This window comes from Ochotona princeps, chromosome 20, assembly GCF_030435755.1.
Source record: "Ochotona princeps isolate mOchPri1 chromosome 20, mOchPri1.hap1, whole genome shotgun sequence".
NCBI lineage: Eukaryota > Metazoa > Chordata > Mammalia > Lagomorpha > Ochotonidae > Ochotona > Ochotona princeps.
Genome location: NC_080851.1, coordinates 15464924 through 15482732, shown reverse-complemented (window position 1 = coordinate 15482732; position 17809 = coordinate 15464924). Strand labels below are relative to the sequence as shown.

Genomic DNA, 17809 nt, shown 5'->3' with positions numbered 1-17809 from the left:
CGTACATCCTTGAGGCACCGTAAATGGTTCCATCACCTAAGGAACAATTCCAGATGAAAATATGTGATTTAATTATGCTGTTTATCACACAGACCCAACCTTCTTTGTGTGTGTCCACAGAAACACAGCTCTCAAATGCTCTGAAAACATCAAGCTGTTTAGCTAATAGGTACCTCCCACTGTGGTCCCATGATGCAACCTAGTCTATTAATACGTTAGCATTAGATAATGAGGAATTTCTCCCGAATCATTTTGGTTTTGAAATTAGCATTGCAATGATATGACCATTACAAAATTAGCATATTGACGATGATTATTATAATCACATGCTTTGGGGGATCATTTCCTAATATGCCCTCTTCTTTTTCTGCTCCACAAATGCACTCATCAATGCTTCCCAGATCAGAATAATATAGAAATCAAAAAGCTCTGGGAGGTTTCCTAAAACTGAGTCCAAAACATAACCAGCTTTGTGCTGCCTCACAGGACTAAAGGTATCACTAAGAAACAGGAGTGAAAACCTGAAATAATTTTAGCCCCTTAACGCACACACTCCTGTGTGAAATCCTAACATTCTGGAAAACACTGTCTTCAGGGAGAAAAGTGTTATTCTCTGTGGTGATTGGACTCAACTCCTATCCCACAGTGTCTCCACTTATCATTGCAGTAGAATTAAACAGTAGCTCATAAAACAAAAGTAAAAACAACAACAATCAGGCTCCCCTGCCCCCCAACAGTGCCCAAATTTCCTGCCTGCTCATGAATGTGGAAAACTTGGATTCAGGGAAACAGTGGCAGGTAACTGTTGCTGCTGCTTTAAAGGCCAAAAGGAGGAAGGAATTTCTCCCCAACAAAGATGAAACTTAAGGCTCAATACGCGTAGCACTTATTTTTACCTTTTATGGTTCAGACCTTTACTCAATACGTGGCAGTTTTTTTCCTTCCCTATTTTTTTTTCACTTTCTGAAATGGATAAAACAAATAAACTTAGGGGTGACGTTGTAAAAAGGTTAGAATGTATAATTAGTAGATGTCCATAATAACTGCAGGCTATGTAGTGAAATAGTTGAATTCTTAGAGTCAGACCCCATGCATGAAAACTTCCTAAATGCAATTCATTACTTTCACTGTGTCACCTTAGGGTGCTGTCTCTAACCCCTGGGACATTTAGGAGATTGAGGCTTTAATTACAGTGGAAATTCCCCTATGGAAGACTGAGCTGTGTTAAGTCTTTGATACAGGTAAAATTGGAAGAGCTACCAAGAGATGTGCTCTGCGCAGCATTGATGTGCAAAGCCACATTTCCTTTTAAGATAACTGACAGTTTAATATCAGTTCTTTATATTTCTCTGGAGTAGAAACAATAAAAAAGCCTTTCCTTCACGCTTCCAACATGGACATGTGAAAATGATCATCCCAAAGATTTAATATAAGCCTTAGATTTGAACTAAGAGAAAGTAGTTGCAATTCTGCTCTTTTCCTTATTTCAGGAAATCTAACCAGTTTGGAAATTAAATCTACTTTTGTCCCTACTTACTGCAAACATCAGAAATGGAGTCCAGCCCCTCTCTGCCATCCATCCCATCCATCATCATGCACACTCTTGGAGTAAACCTCTTCTCACCTCTAACAGTTCAAGTGTTTGTCCTCCATGTATATTTTGTTTCTATCCAGAGGCCTGCTTGCTTCCCTGCCCCTCTCACATCTCACTTTCATTCAGTGTGACAGTGTGGCCAAGGCTGTCAGTACAAAGGCATGTCTGTCTTTCAGCTTGGCCTGGAGAAGAACTGGCAGATGAACACCTCCTGCATGGTGGAGTGCCCGGTCAACTGTCAGCTTTCTGAATGGTCTTCGTGGTCAGAATGTTCTCAAACGTGTGGTCTCACAGGTTGGTCTACACCACGGTTGGCATTTGCTAGTTGCTGAGGGAAATGTAATAGACTCTTTCTCTTGCTTTAAGTCTTATCATAATTAGAAAACCTTGTAGGTTCCTGGGTCATCTCAAGCCTCTGTGATCCCTCCTCCCAAGAAAAGATGTCCTTGTACAACATGTCACTGAAGTTGCATTGCTTGCTCTGTCTTAAAGGAAAAATGATCCGAAGACGAACAGTGACCCAACCCTTTCAGGGCGATGGAAGGCCATGCCCGGTGCTACTGGACCAGTCCAAGCCTTGCCCAGTGAAGCCCTGTTACCGGTGGCAGTATGGCCAGTGGTCTCCATGCCAAGTGCAGGTATCAAATCTCAAGAGTCAAGGTGAAGTGTGTGCCCTCGATCTGAAGAGAAACGCTCTTAGAAATATTTTTCAGTCAGTGCTTATACAAGAGAGGTTTTCCCCTTAGAGATGTTCAGTGCCTTACTACTTCACAGCTGTTTAATTAGTTGTGATCACAAACACTCCCTGTCCTCCACTTTGAAAATCATCTGGAGATGGATCCATTTTAATGAAAATTTATGTGCATGTCTTTGGCTGCAAAACAAATTCTTCAGTGTGTTTTATATAGCTCATATCCTCCAGGAGTTCTCCTCTAGGGTTTCAAAGGCTCCTCTGTTTATAAATCATAATCAATGATGCAGAAGTGACTCTAAGTGAAGAGCCCTCTAATGAATTCTTTTCTTTTCCTAATTAGTTTTGTCTTTCCCTAATCCAGGAAGCCCAGTGTGGAGAAGGGACTAGGACAAGGAACATTTCTTGTGTGGTGAGTGATGGGACAGCTGATGATTTCAGCAAAGCTGTGGATGAGGAATTCTGTGCTGACATCGAACCCGTTATAGATGGCAATAAAAAAATGGTTCTGGAGGAAACCTGTACCCAACCTTGCCCAGGTAACTACAGAAGTAAAGTATTGGCAATTAATTTCTTGGGACCTAGGTAACATGCTCAAATCTTTGTTTTTGGTGAGACCAGTGCCCTATAATTAACCTGTAGAAAAATAGGGACCAGTAGGTAAAGCCACAGTCAGATCTCCCATGTGTCTTCTCACACTTGTGTGGGATGCTGGTTAAGGCTGGGCTCCTGTTTGATAGAGCAAGTATGAATTAAAAGCTGAGACAACAATGAACAATTGTTTTGGGGCTTGTACAGGCAATATTTAAACACATAATAGCTACAGAAGTATTTGTCTTCATTATGAAAGTTTATGCTAGGTCCTTTGTAAAATCAGCGACAAAATTAACACTTGTACTAGCTAGTTATTAAAACACAATTGGTACAAAAATAGAGAATCAGTAAGCATTCAGAAAGGGGAAAAAAAAGCAACTTACCCACAACTAAAAGACAAAAGCAAATTGGAAGAGCATGTTTGGATGCAAAGCTGGACATGCAAAGCTCAGCAAATGGTCTAGGTCCACTGTACAAATGGTCTAGGTCCACTGTACAAATGGCGTACAGTGACAGCCAGGCATTAGAAATCGGGAAGAGAATTAGAAGGGAGACTTTTCCTGACTTAAAAGACAATTTGGAATAATGGAACAGAAGTCATTTATCCCTACTTTATCCCCCAATGAAAACATTATTTTCCCTATTTAGTGTAATAAGAAAATTAGATCCATTTTTAGAAGAATAAGATCTGGAAATTTTTAAGAAAGCAGAAAAAATTGGCATAAAATAGATTTTGTACTTGAAAAAGTTCTGAAAACCCATTTTCTAAAGAAGCTGTTGTATCTATTGAGGTTGGGAAAACTGACAACATGGATTATTCATTTAGTTACCAACATACTCTTTATTTACTTGATTTGTTACATTTCATTCACTTTAATAGTACAGCAAGTAAACTAACCCCTGACACTTTAAAGAATTTGAAGACATTCAATCACGGTGATGCTCTTCACACATGTGAATATTTCCATTAATTTCAGATAAAACGTATTTTCCGCGACAGCAATCTGAGTAGCAACTCCAACTTTACAGGCATTTGCTGCACAACCTGGTGCATATGGTTACCCTTCACTGTGTCAAGTACAGCCCATGTTAAGTATTCTTGACACTGAGAACATAAAATCCTACTGGCTGGAGTGAGGTACAGTGTTACATTCTTAGGCGTTCCCACCGTGTGCATGACATCCAGCTATGCTCCCATTGCATTCCCCGTTGAGGAAACTAGTGTGGTAACACTTTATGTCACAGACAGTCCAGCTGAAGATAGTCTGCTGTGAGGCAAGGAGATTGAGGTTCTAGCCAGGGACTACATCTCTGCATTTTCAAAGTCCACAAAATGTGAATAGGCTAAAAGCAGAAAAGCTCTACCATCAACAAGCCCAGACCTCAAGTGTTTTAGCAACAGCACCATTGCAATATGTGTAATAATGAGTAGAATTGCCACCAGATTTTGGTGTGTGCCTTACTGTAGAGACTGGTTTCATGTTTTCATTATGTTTTTGCACACCATCCCCACTCACTTGACTTTGTCAAGTTTAATCAGACTAGGCATGGATTGCAGGTTAGCGATAGAGTGAAAGACAAACTTAGCCTTCCTAGAGCCTACCTGCCAATGGAAAAGACAGTTGCTAGCATAATAGTGACATAAGACATTTGTATATATATACACACACATATACATACATATATATCATATGTTTTACGTTACTGTATTGGTTGTCGTATCAGAGAACACATTTGTCCTTTAGGGGCTGCCATGCTTCACTAAGCAGAATGTTGTCCAGCTGGGACTGTTTTGTTGCAAATGGCAACAATAAAATGAAAAAGAGCAAAAGAAAAGGTTTTGGTAGAATTTAAGATTGTCCTTAGGAAAAGACCTGTCTTACACCTCCATGGGAAGAAGACACTCTCAATTTTTTAGAGGGATAACAAACAACTTTTTTTTGGATGTAAGGGTTTTGTTGTTGTTGTTGTTGTTGTTGTGGTTATTTTGAGAGCTCTGGGTCTGAATGTTGAAAATAAGAGTTCCTATCCAAACCTTAAGTGAATTTTACTAAATGCATTTTCAAATGTAAAACAAAACCATTTTAATTAACTACAATTCAAGAGGCAGCTTATCTCTTCTGCATGGTAATCTATTCATTTTAGTTCCTCTCTAATCTTTCCAATGATGGGTTTTGAAAGCTAGTGATTAGCTTATATCAATAAGCTTTAAAGCACAGAACATCAAGTTGTAAACATCTCATGCAGTTAACTGTCATCTTTGGCAACATTGTGTAATTGTGTTATTACAATGGTTTACATAGTCAAAACATAAAAACATTGAGTAGCAGGGAGTGTCACATTCTCCTTTGCTATGAAATAGTTGAAGCCCTGTATGGATTATCTTAGGATGATAGTTTTAAAATCACAGACTGCTGTTAGAAGACTTACTGTGATGTAAAAAAACTGGTAAAAGAATGTGCAAACGTGAATAGCCCATCAACGAAAATATATGCTCTGTACCCCACATAGCTCAGTCTCTGCCACCGGGAGTATACCAATTTCATCCCAAGAAGATTTCAGAAATTTTACCTGTATAAATTTTGCCTGCATCATTAAAGCTGAATAACCCCAAATGAATCATTTGGTACTTTAGAAACATTAATAGTATTTTCTTCATTAAGATCTAAACTCACTTTTACCATCACATACGTGTCTGAATCAGTAATTCATGTCTTGCCAGGCATTCTTAATCATGGCACCACGAATTTGTCTATTAAGCAGATCTCCAGGTAACCTTGTGCTAATATTAGTCATCTTCAGCATAATACTAACATGAGGCAATATGAATTATGCATGTGATGTGGCTAGGATAATTAAAATGATAAGAACCCCTATGGACTTGTGTCTATTACAGTTAATTGTAAACTCTGAACAGTGTCACAAAGCAGTCACTTCTGAAGAATGATGGGCACATGAGAAAGGTATATTGCAGTCAATTCTTCCCTGATCTCAAAATGTTGAAGATGTTGAATACATTGATGGCCTACTAATTTAGCTTCGCTGGCAGTGTATATGCTAGTCCATCAAAAGAGACTAGCATGTTTACAATATAACTATCCATAATAGCAGAAATTTACAAGTTCCCACGTGCCCATGAATAGAATGGCTATCTAGTTGTGGCATGTTCACACTGTGGAATAAAGTACATCCATACAGGTTAACAGTACGGAAACAAATTCAAGAATGCAAAGTGGATGATGGCATACTGAGATTCTGGCAATGTTTTTCTACATATCTCCATGTAGTCAGATTGTAAAAGCATAGCCATTTATGATATGTGTATTTGGTTAAAAATTTGGAGAAATGGCTTAACAATGTAGATCATAGAAACAGTAAGCATCACTTTTGTACCTGCTCAGTTGGGTATCCACTCCTCTGGGAACAGGAATAAAAAAAATTAGCAGCTTACTCAGCCTTGGATTCCAAGCTCCTTTGAAATTACCACCGAAAAAGGGAAGTTCTAGGTGTAGTTAAGCTGTAATAAATCCCTTTTAAATTATGACAAAAATGGTAGGTTTTAGCTACATGGTTCCTTTAAGACATGGTTTACATTTGCTGTCATTAATCAGCATAGCACAGTAACAGGCACTCATATAGATGTGTTATAATGTAAACTTCAAATGCCCAGCCTGTATTGCTATTGTACAACTGGCACATCTACAGACATTTGCTCAGTGAGATCAGATTTAAAATGACTCGGTGTACACACTCAATCTGAATTTTGCAGGTGACTGTTACTTGAAAGACTGGTCTTCATGGAGCCTGTGTCAACTGACCTGTGTGAATGGTGAGGATCTAGGCTTCGGTGGGATACAGGTCCGATCCCGAGCAGTGATCATCCAGGAACTAGAGAACCAACACCTGTGCCCAGAGCAGGTGTTAGAAACTAGATCTTGTGATGGTGAGTGCTGCAATTAATGCTATCTAAGCATGTTGGTATATGAAAAAAGTAAATTCTGTAAGCTTATTTGTTACTTTCTCAGTTTGAAGTGAGATAAAGATACAATTCTGAATTCTAATTTGTAAGGAAGAAGAATTCACCTTCTGTAAGTTAAATATGAAATACTGAAAAACTGTTCACCAGTTTTATGAGCTAAATGATACTAAGACAATATTTCTACTCTGAGATTCATACCTGATCAGTCTATTTCCATTTATTTAAGTCAGAGAACAAGGAAATGTATAAGAAAACTGAAAAATGGACAAAATGAGAGGCTTAGGTGTATTCTCAGAAATTGATGGACTTTTTTAGTGACAGAATCGATGAATGTGTATAAACACATAAAAATGTTCATCCAGTGTGAGCATTACATGGCATATTCAAGAATCACAAAATTCTAGAATGTCATTGTTTAGATGCAGTGCAATTCCCAAAACAGTATAATGGGCAATGTGTGGCTCAACATACTCTGAAACAATGACGAATATATTCACAACAAATACATAAAGTTTGGACTAGAAAGCCTAAAATTTGAGGACACTTAAAATTAATTCCAAATGGATTGTATGAATTAACCCAATAATTAATTTGATTTTAACCTTACCAGTAAGATGCTGTATTATCATTCTGATACAGATCTAGGAAAAAATAGAGCCAAGGATTACAATAAATAATTCTTAAAGTCAGAAAGAGACTTGTTAATCTCTAAATGACAGTGAAATTAGATGAAAATAATTATCCAATAACTTATCAAAGGAAATGAAATCAGCATATGGAAGCATTATCTGTAACCCCATGTTTATAGTTACTCAGTAATAGCTAAGATGTGGGCTCAAGCCAGATGTTCATCAGCTGATGACCAGATACACATCCCATAGGTATGCAAGCACCCCATGGGTGTGTATATAATTGTATCCACTCTTCAGCTGAACTTCTGGCTTGAGTCCATATATAAGACATCTGTCTTTTGCAACAAAATGGATACAACGGGAGACCATTATGCTTAGTAAGACCAGTCCCCCAAAGTCAAAGATCATGTTTTCCCTTCTTATGCAGAGTACACAATCAACACTGAGTTTTAATAGCCCTTGTCTATACTCTTGAGGAACAGATTTCCTACTTACTAGTTTTTGAATTCTGTATTTAGTGAAGGATTAACCTTGGGACTAGAAAGAAAATTCTAAGTATGCCATTGTAACAGTTAAAAGAAATAAGGAGGGATAGTGGCATAATGGAAAGAGAGTAAGGAAATAACATTATAGTCCTGTAAATTAAGACTATAAAGATTTTTGCCTCATGTACTACAGAAGTGAGAACCACCTTCTAGACTAAGTATTGCACAGTAGCCAGTGTGTGGGACATAGTGAAGACACTTATATGAAAGTCTTAAATGTTTACACTGGAGGGGGAATGTTAAACATGAGCTATACTATTACTTTGAAGAAAAAGAAACAGTAACACAACTAATACAGAGAAGTGCAAATCCTAGGAGGCAGAAAGCACAAGGTCAACAAAACCAGCAACTTGATTATCGACCTAACTAACTAGACTTATCATGTCAAAATCAATGAGGAAAAAAGCAAAAAATCAGTGCTACGACAAGGAGAAGAGTTTAGGAAATATTATACTATAAAATGTGCTTGCTAATATAAAACAGTTCAGTGCTATACTTTACCAACAGTGAGCTCCTACACCATGGATTCTGAAACTATTAATTCCAATCTATAAAAGATATACACATGTATGCTCACAATGAAGAGTGAATTATGAATCTCACCCAAGTTTAAAGATAATTCCTATTTTGTGCAAAGCTAGGAAAACAAATTTGATGGGGAAAATGAAGGAAATTTCTTTAATCACAGAATAAAGTTATACATGAAAATGTTTTATGACATTTAACAAAAATTATTACTCTTTAATGAATATGCCTGATTATAATTAAATCCAGAAATACAAATTTACCTAATTATTCCAAGTCATTTAATGTAGTTTTTCCCATTGAAATCGGAACAATGTTTTAATATGTTGAAAGAGTAAGAATTTAACCCTCTTTCATCACTAACACTTGAACTATAAAGGCAATCCCTCTACCCAATAAAGAATGTCTGGTTAGGAAACCATGATATATGGGGAAACAGACATTCTGTTGCAACCAGTGAGAGGATGTCCACTATTGTCAGTTTCTCAGTTTAATATACCTAAGTATATGCACAATGTTAACAGAAAGAATTGCTGTTTTCATAACATGAGCTCAATATGGTTTATACGAAGTTGAAATGCTCGGAAGTATTTTATTAGCAAGACCAAGTTATACACTTTAATTTAGGGGAAAAAGTTTATATACCTTATAGTATTTGTTTCAAGGTAAAAATAAATAAAAACATTGAGAAAATCCTGTACTAAATGCTCGGAAAATATCTTGTAAAAGCTTTAAGTCATCAATTTTATACAAATTTATCTGTAAATTACATGCAATTTGTACAGATTGCCAATGAGAAAAGATGCTTCTCAATTTAATTTGGAGAGTTTATAAAACTGAAAGAGGGCTTGAGATTTTTCTCGTTCAAGGTACTTACATGGTTTTAATAGCAAGACTTCTAGAAGGTGGTCAATAAAAAAGTGATTAGAATAGTGAATTTCAAAAATGTCCAGGTACAGGGTGAGTGGTAGAGTAAGAGTGAGGGAGGAAGGGAATGAAAGGCCACAGTTTATTAAAATATGTGTACTTCAGGGCCCGGCGGCGTGGCCTAGCGGCTACAGTCCTCACCTTAAAAGCCCCAAGATCCCATATGGGCTCCGGTTCTAATCCCGGCAGCTCCACTTCCCATCCAGCTCCCTGCTTGTGGCCTGGGAAATCAGGCAAGGATGGCCCAAAGCTTTGGGACCCTGCACCCGCGTGGGAGACCCGGAAGAGGTTCCAGGTTCCTGGCTTCGGACCGGTGCGTACCGGCCCGTTGTGGCTCACTTGGGGAGTGAAACATCGGATGGAAGATCTTCCTCTCTGTATATCCGGCTTTACAATAATAATGATAAAATCTTTAAAAAAATATATGGGTACTTCACATCAATTGCAGATTTTCTATACTCCAAATAGATTATTTTACATTAGGGATTTTCCTAGTTAAGGGAAAAACGAAGAATTTTTTTCTAAACTCAGGATTAGTATTTCCTAACTATGGCACCAATAGCACAAGTGGTGTTTCGGTTTTTGTATTTTTAGTTTAGATCTACATGGTGAAAATTTTAAAATGTATGTTGAGACCCTTGATTTCAAAAGACTAGTATCACAATTCTAAAGTTTGTCACCAAAGATAGTTTTGCAGTGTTAAAAAATTTTAAGGACTCCAGAGTTTTTCTTTGGAGATAGGTCTTCAGAAACTTTAGGCAGAATACATGTAATGAAAACAAAACCGCATGTGGATTTCTCTCACCGTTTGCATCAAGGTAAACTTTTTGAAGTCACCTTGTGAATGGATAGATAGATTTTAATAATCATTTAAAATCTCAATCACGATAAACCTATTATTTATCACTACTAACGGGATTTCATGAAAAGTAACTTTTCCAGAACAAAGAGAAAACCACTTTGAAACTTTAATGTGGCCCGTGGTCTCATTTTAGGCATTTGCAAGTATTCATCAGTTTTACTAAAGAAGACATTGTTCGGTGTTTTTTTACTGCTGCGTGCTCTTGGAATACTCTTCCAAGTAACATAATGCTCCCCTACATTTTGTCTTGTCCCCACAGATGGGCAGTGCTATGAGTATAGATGGATGGCTGGTGCCTGGAAAGGCTCCTCCCGCACCGTCTGGTGTCAGAGATCAGACGGTGTGAATGTCACAGGTAAAAGCCCCACTTAGTCTTCGTTCTCTGCAAGTATTCCTATCACCCATATGTAATTGATGAAATGAAAAAAAAATTCTTTCCATATCACACATGTGGCTGAGATCCAGGACATCTTAACTGGACTCACACCTGGTGACAGCATCCGAAATCTAAAAACATTGCTGAATTCTTCCATGTTGCTGCAAGAACTTAACATCTGAACATATTCTAGTACACAGATACAGCAGTTTCATACTGCTTTTCCTACTAAACACACACTGAATGTTTGGAAATATCCATGCTTTTGAGCATTTCTGCTGTGCAGACCAGATATATTAACAAGGCAACATGATTCTACACATACACTTGCTTTAGTTTGGAAATGTAGGATTTAGTTTAATTCATGGGCAGAACCTACTGGAGACAAAGCATCTCAGTAATTATGTCCCCACCCGTAAGTGATTACATATTCAAAAAAGAAATCCATAGCAAGGTTTGGGTCAAAACATACCTGCAGAACTATTGTACAGCTACCGAGGAAGTTCTTATCTGAAGCCAGCAAATGGGAGGGATCTCAAGGACTCCCTGAAAAGGAGGAAAACATGAGCTCAGATCAGCAGCATGTACAAATTTCTTGCGAAGTCATTCACATCAAAATCAGAACCTCAGCTTCAAGTATGTGAACCCTGAAATCTAATATATGCTTGATTTAGAACTAATCTGGATCAGCGTTAGTCAACAAGTCCAGCAGCAGGAACTGTCTGTTAACTGCTCAGGGCACTTGCTAACTTACTGTTTCGGCTGTCCTTTCAGGGAGGGGAAAGCAATATGCATTTAGATGCCCCTGAATAACTTTGATATACTCTGAAAGGTAACAGGAGCAGGAATCAATATGCTTTTTGAAAAGCATCAGTTTCATGTTGCAATTTAAGTCTCCTGGATTGATTGAAGCCGACTGCCGTCTCTGTAAAAGCTGGAGCTGGAAGCCACATTGTATTTGTCAAGACAGAATTTTAGACTTGAGGATTCTGCATCTAGAAATCCTCGAGAGTAGCATGTCCGGTGGACATGGGACACCCTAACCCTCTGCTCCTTCAGCAGTGTTTTTATTAGTATTTTTTGAGGTGGGGGGGAAGAGGATTTGCAAGTCATCTGAACTAAGGACAAGGAAACATGGGCTTTGTGCCCAGGCTAGGGAGGCTGCGTTCAGGTCAGGAAGTGGACACCAATGTCTGCTTTTTTCTTCAACTCTTCTGAGGTTACCAGACAACTTCCCCAGAAGGTCTAGTTCATTAATTTTTTCCAACTATGGATAAAAGCAGGATCTACCTACCTTTTCTTCTCCATGGTAAAAGCACTTTTCCTGCTGCTACTTATGCTAGTTCCTATTGTAAAGGCAAGTCAAACTTTGAAGACTTACTGCAGCAACTACACATTTTCAATATCATTTCAACTAAGTATACAGTGCATCCATTCTAGTATGTTCCTTTCCAAGAACTAAATGTGTCCGTGATCTGTGATAAACAGTGTGCATTCTAATACCTTTTAGGAGAAAGGAGTGTAAGAACTAGGCCAGACATATCCTGTATCAAACAGTTGCCTTCATTTATGAGTTGCCTCACAGCTTCAACAAGTTACTGCTTTTTCTTCTCTGCTCATTTAATGGTCATCACTTGGGCACTTCACTGCACTGGCCTTGCAGTGACTAACTGCTTTTCCTTAATAACTGGTCCTTAGTTATTTTTTGTTGATAATATTAGCAGAAATGACAAGGAATGAACAAGGAGTACATTCTGTTACAGCTAGAGAGTCATCAGTTATAATTCCCATTATCAAAGGGAATTTTTTTGGCTTTGCTGATACTCCGTTTCAGATTATACTTGTTGAATGCAACAAATAGTTCCTTTCATGTGGCTTATATTAGTTGACAACTGTTGCCATCTTGAAGCACAGGTGGGTCTGTACTGAGAAATGGACATGAGGAGAACATACTTGCAAAGGAGCAGTGCCACAAACAAGCAGCTGCCCTTTCTTCTCAGTACCTGGAAAACACCATCACTCAGTCGGAGTAGTCATTTTTCCTCAAGAACTGGGAGAAATACATATTTATGAGGTGGTCACATAAAGAGCTACCTCAAGAGCCATAAAACTATTGGTTTGAACGGCTAAAAAGGAACTTCTAAAGAACCTCAAATCTGCTTTCTAATGCTAGACATGGCTTTGGGAACTGACAGAAATAGGCTGTGTGCTGTTACTGGCTTTTATGGCTGCTGTTTCAAAAATACTATTTAACCGTAATCAACAACGTAAAGATTGTCAAAATATAATAAAAAAAAATACTGAGTAGGCATCTAATATACATTTGTTAAATAGTAACAAGCACTGTGTCTCCCCGAGGCGGGTAAGAGCCTAAGGTGGTCAGGAGTAACCAAATGTTTCACAGACAGGAAAATCTGTGGGATTCCCAATGTGGTTCAGGAGTCAGCCACATCTGTAACAGCATTTTTAAATCATGGCAAGACATGTTATTTGTCGAAATGATTTTCTGTTCTGTAGGGGGCTGCTTGGTGGTGAGCCAGCCTGATGCCGACAGGTCCTGTAACCCACCGTGTAGTCAACCCCACTCATATTGTAGCGAGGTATGTGTGAACCCATTAGGGTAGACACGCCAGCTTCCATCATGTGTCACCCCACTGTCTCGTGCAATCCACACCCCTTCTCCCTCTGACAACGCATGTCTTGAAGCAGAAAAAAAATCAGTTTATGGACCTCTCCTTTATAACACTTCGAATGCACCTGCTTTTACTTTTAGAGCAACTACATAGAATATTCAAAGTATGTTCCTTTTTAATGTGCTTAGAAATTATATGTAGAAAATTCCCAAGACTTTTTTTTTTTATTTCACTTCTTACCTGGTGTTATGTTTTCCAAGATGGCCTTGCATGCCTCGTGTAAATCTCCCATTCTCCTGCAGACAAGAACGTGCCATTGTGAAGAGGGGTACACTGAAGTCATGTCTTCTAACAGCACCCTGGAGCAGTGCACACTCATTCCTGTGGTGGCGATCCCCACCGTGGAGGACAAGCGGGCTGACGTGAAAACCAGCCGAGCAGTGCATCCCACCCAGCCTTCCAGTAACCCAGCAGGACGGGGAAGGACCTGGTTTCTGCAGCCATTTGGGCCAGGTGAAATTAACTCGACAGTTGGGTTACACATTTAGACAGCGTCAAGGGATTTAGAAGATGGGCAAGTGTTTCACAAATCATGTATTGTTTCGTCTATGTTCGTTTGTTCTATTATCTTCTATCTACACACCTTCAAACTATTATGCTAAGGAAGCATTTGAGCCCAAATTCAGATAAATGAAATAATTTCTCCTGGGAAAAACTGCCAAGCGGATAAGATTTATTTTAATTCCAGTGCTAAAGTTATAAGCATTATCAGTTTCAGGTTGAATGGAGAAGCCTGACAGTGGAAATGTGGACTAGGAAACGCATGACTGTTTAGAACTGAAATGAATAAAAACATTTGAGAATCTTTATCACTGATCAGTAATAGTCCAGTGCTACAGGGCACTTAGACCAAAGAATTGGCATAGAAAATACACAGAATCTACATAGAGGAGTAAGGATCGAACCCTTGGATGGGATGGTCCTAACTTGGTGGGCTTGCAGCAACACTGGCCAAAGCTTGAAGGCATGACAAAATCACTTCTCTGCATCCTGTCTCTCCTGTTTTGGAGTCAGTGATGCACTCAGCACTGGAACCAACCTGATGCTGGAAGATGCAACACAGGCCATTAAGCAGTTAAGGTTATTTATTGTGTGAGGAAAAAATGGCATAACTAGCAGTTCATGACCATAGGAACTCTCTAGAAAAGCCAGATTTAGTCTTTAATTCCATTAGAAGTGTGAGGGAAACATTGAAGGAACTTGCTTCACTGGCACATCTGTTTCTAAAACATTAAGTCAAAATGCCTTCCCTTCATCAAGAACCAATATTCGATCTGTTTAAGTATTTAATATTTGGACAATTAGCTTTTCATCATTTTTCAGCAAAAGCAGGGGTAATTCATTTTTTTTTCTTTTAAAAAAAAAAGGACAAGTCGACTTACAAGCATAAGAAATACTATCAGGAATGAAGATCTATGAAAAAATCTGAATATTGACTGAATAAACTTCAGTAGAGAGATTTCACGAATGGAAAAGCTGTCAATTCTCAACTTCACATTTTTAAAACATCTTAAGAAAATAAGCAGTGTTTAGAACATTAACCGAGTTTATTTTCATCAAATGAACCTCTAAGATGATCCAGAACCAGACAAAACCACACAGCCCCCTCTCTGCTTGCAATGTCTTTCATCTATTGAACAAACTAGTCTTTCAGGAATCAATATTGCCCAATGGGAAATGTTTTTAAAGGTTTTGGAGATACATGAGTGGCAGGTGTGCAAAGTACATGGGCCACCTGCTGCTGTTTCCCAAGGTGCCTCCTCCGGAAGCTGGACCCAGAGCCAGGTAGCCAAGATACACACCAGCACCTTGACATGGGATCCAACATCAAAAGCTACAGTTTATTCCAGGGCACCACAGGGCTATCCCTTGCACCTATAATTTTAACCTAGTCACTATAATGTATATAACTGCCATGTAGGTTGATGTGAAGATCACATTAATTTAGGCATCAGTAATAACATCCCATGTTCATATCATTAAACTGGTAGGTTCAAAGAGGATGAGGCCAGACAGCTGAATTCCCAAATTCTGCGTTGTCTGGTGTCATAGAATACGAAAGATGGGCACAAGTTAGGGAGCCCTTCATGCTATTCTAACAGGTTTGTTCACAGATCTTACAGTCAAACTAATTTTCCAGCATATCGTAAAGGTTAATGAGACAAAAAAATACTGAATCATAAAATTAAGTATGTTTACCTATAACAAATATACAGTACAGTTCGTGTTCACATACCTGTTCATCTGGGATCATAGAACCAGCTAAAAAATTGCATTAGTTGTCAGCTTATATTATAAATCACATTTTCAAGATTGATCGCACATCAGATTGGTAGTGAAACTGACAAAGCATGAGAAATGTGTCCATAAATGTGAACTCTGAACTCGCAGTGAATTTTCCTTGCTTATTTATCTTTCAGGAAACATCTTCTAACTACTAAGAGCAGCTTCGCATTCTTCATTAACTGTGCCAAAGCAACTGATCTTGAAATTTCGAACAGCCGGTCACACTGGCCGTAAACACTGTCATATGTATGCCACACTAATATGCATTAATAACTAATATCTGTTCTTCTTAGATGGGAGACTAAAGACCTGGGTTTACGGTGTAGCAGCAGGGGCACTTGTATTACTCATCTTTATTATCTCCATGATTTATCTAGCTTGGTGAGTGTTTCAATATTTCAAACTCTAAGGGGGATACCTGATGGTCTCTATTTCAGAGAACACACTTGCAGGCAACCAGAACAAGCACTGCAAACCAATGTTTCAAGCATGAAAGGTCTTTTTCCAAAAAAAATCAAGGAAATGTGCATTGCAAAAAAAAAAACTGTAGATCACTGTTTTTCCTAAATTTCTTTCTCGGGCCCGGCAGCGTGGCCCAGCGGCTGGGGTCCTCACCTTGGACGCCCCGGGATCCCATATGTGCGCTGGTTCTAGTCCTGGCAGCTCCACTTCCCGTCCAGCTCCCTGCTTGTGGCCTGGGAGGGCGGGGAGGGTGCTTTGGGACACTGCACCCGCGTGGGAGACCCGGAAGAGGTTCCAGGTTCCCGGCTCCGGATCGGCGCGCATCGGCCCGTTGCGGCTCACTAGGGGAGTGAATCATCGGACAGAGGATCTTCCTCTCTGTCTCTCCTCTCTGTATATCTGACTTTGTAATAAAATAAGTAATTAAAAAAAAAGTACAAAAAAAATTTCTTTCTCACCATTTTTCCATGAGCCTTTTGAAATTCTCATGTGGGTATTTCACATTTTTTAGTGCTCACAAAGCAGAGTTTTTAATCTAAGACCTAAACACTTGAAAATTTGAGCTGTTTTTCTTGAAAGAAGTTGCTATGACTCCAGGTCACCTTCCAAGTATACAAGAAAACATTGCTTGGTATACTGATGGGGACCTGTACATGATTATATTTCATGATTACTGCAGTTGTTGAGTACCTAGTCTTAAGATATTTTTCATAAATTATACATTTATAAAAGTCTCCGGATACACAGAAACAATTGTGTTAGTACTTATGGAGTTCCACATGGATAATTTGTTTTGTAAGATAGTAATAAGAAGTTTATTTCATGTTTATTCAGCACAGAAAACTGAAATCCAAAGTAACCATGAAAATCAGATTAGGCAATTGGGGAATTTGCTTTTCATTTGAAACAATAAAATTTACAGCTAAGTATTGATTGTCTCCCTCTTCATTTTTACAGCAAAAAGCCAAAGAAACCTCAAAGAAGGCAAAACAATCGACTGAAACCATTAACCTTAGCTTATGATGGAGATGCAGACATGTGAAAACAAACAGCTCTTCCTGCCAACAGTTTCCTGTTTCTCACTGTGTAATAGAAATCCAGAGACCACAGTGGAAGTGTCCAAATTACACGATTTCACTTAATTGTGACTTTTCAAAAGTGTCCTGAGAGCAGGAAAAAAAAATAAATCACACTGCCACTAGGATCTTCCAGAGCAGAGCACTGACAAAGACCGCTAGCTCTAGGAATTCTGGGAAACTTAGTTGAGTACATGCTGCATTCGAGCGTACGATGACATCCTTTTCTGCAATCTGCCACCTGAAAACCCACTTTCCTCTCTAAAGCATAATTGGTGGAATTGGCCAGTTAGGTTGCCTGGTGCAAGTCTGCCTACAGTGTTAACCTGTAGAACTTTCTAGCATGAAGAATTTATACCAAGAGCTCTGCAATACTATAGTCAAGCCTAACATGTATACTCAACTGAATGACATTCATAATCATGTCAGATTACGTACTCGTTAATAAGCAACTTTAACAGTGAAAGTACAAACTCGGAGTGGAAAATCCATGGAATAAATGCACCTGGAAGTGGCTGATGGGAACTTGTACTGACCTGTATTTAGGAGACCAAGACTCTGCTAAGA

The 17809-nt window shown here is 38.7% G+C and overlaps 1 protein-coding gene across 1 annotated transcript in view; it reads left to right on the top strand.

Annotated features, from left to right (window-relative positions):
- The window catches only part of THSD7A (thrombospondin type 1 domain containing 7A), a 300382-nt gene extending 283035 nt beyond the window's left edge, over positions 1 to 17347 (top strand). The window contains exons 20-28 of the mRNA XM_004582344.2: positions 1771 to 1888; positions 2087 to 2232; positions 2650 to 2824; positions 6649 to 6822; positions 10609 to 10704; positions 13243 to 13325; positions 13661 to 13871; positions 15998 to 16085; positions 17124 to 17347. Coding sequence (XP_004582401.2) covers positions 1771 to 1888; positions 2087 to 2232; positions 2650 to 2824; positions 6649 to 6822; positions 10609 to 10704; positions 13243 to 13325; positions 13661 to 13871; positions 15998 to 16085; positions 17124 to 17208 — 1176 coding nt within the window. The 3' untranslated portion in view covers positions 17209 to 17347. The remainder of the gene's footprint in view (positions 1 to 1770; positions 1889 to 2086; positions 2233 to 2649; positions 2825 to 6648; positions 6823 to 10608; positions 10705 to 13242; positions 13326 to 13660; positions 13872 to 15997; positions 16086 to 17123) is intronic.
- The last annotated feature ends 462 nt before the right edge of the window (positions 17348 to 17809 follow it).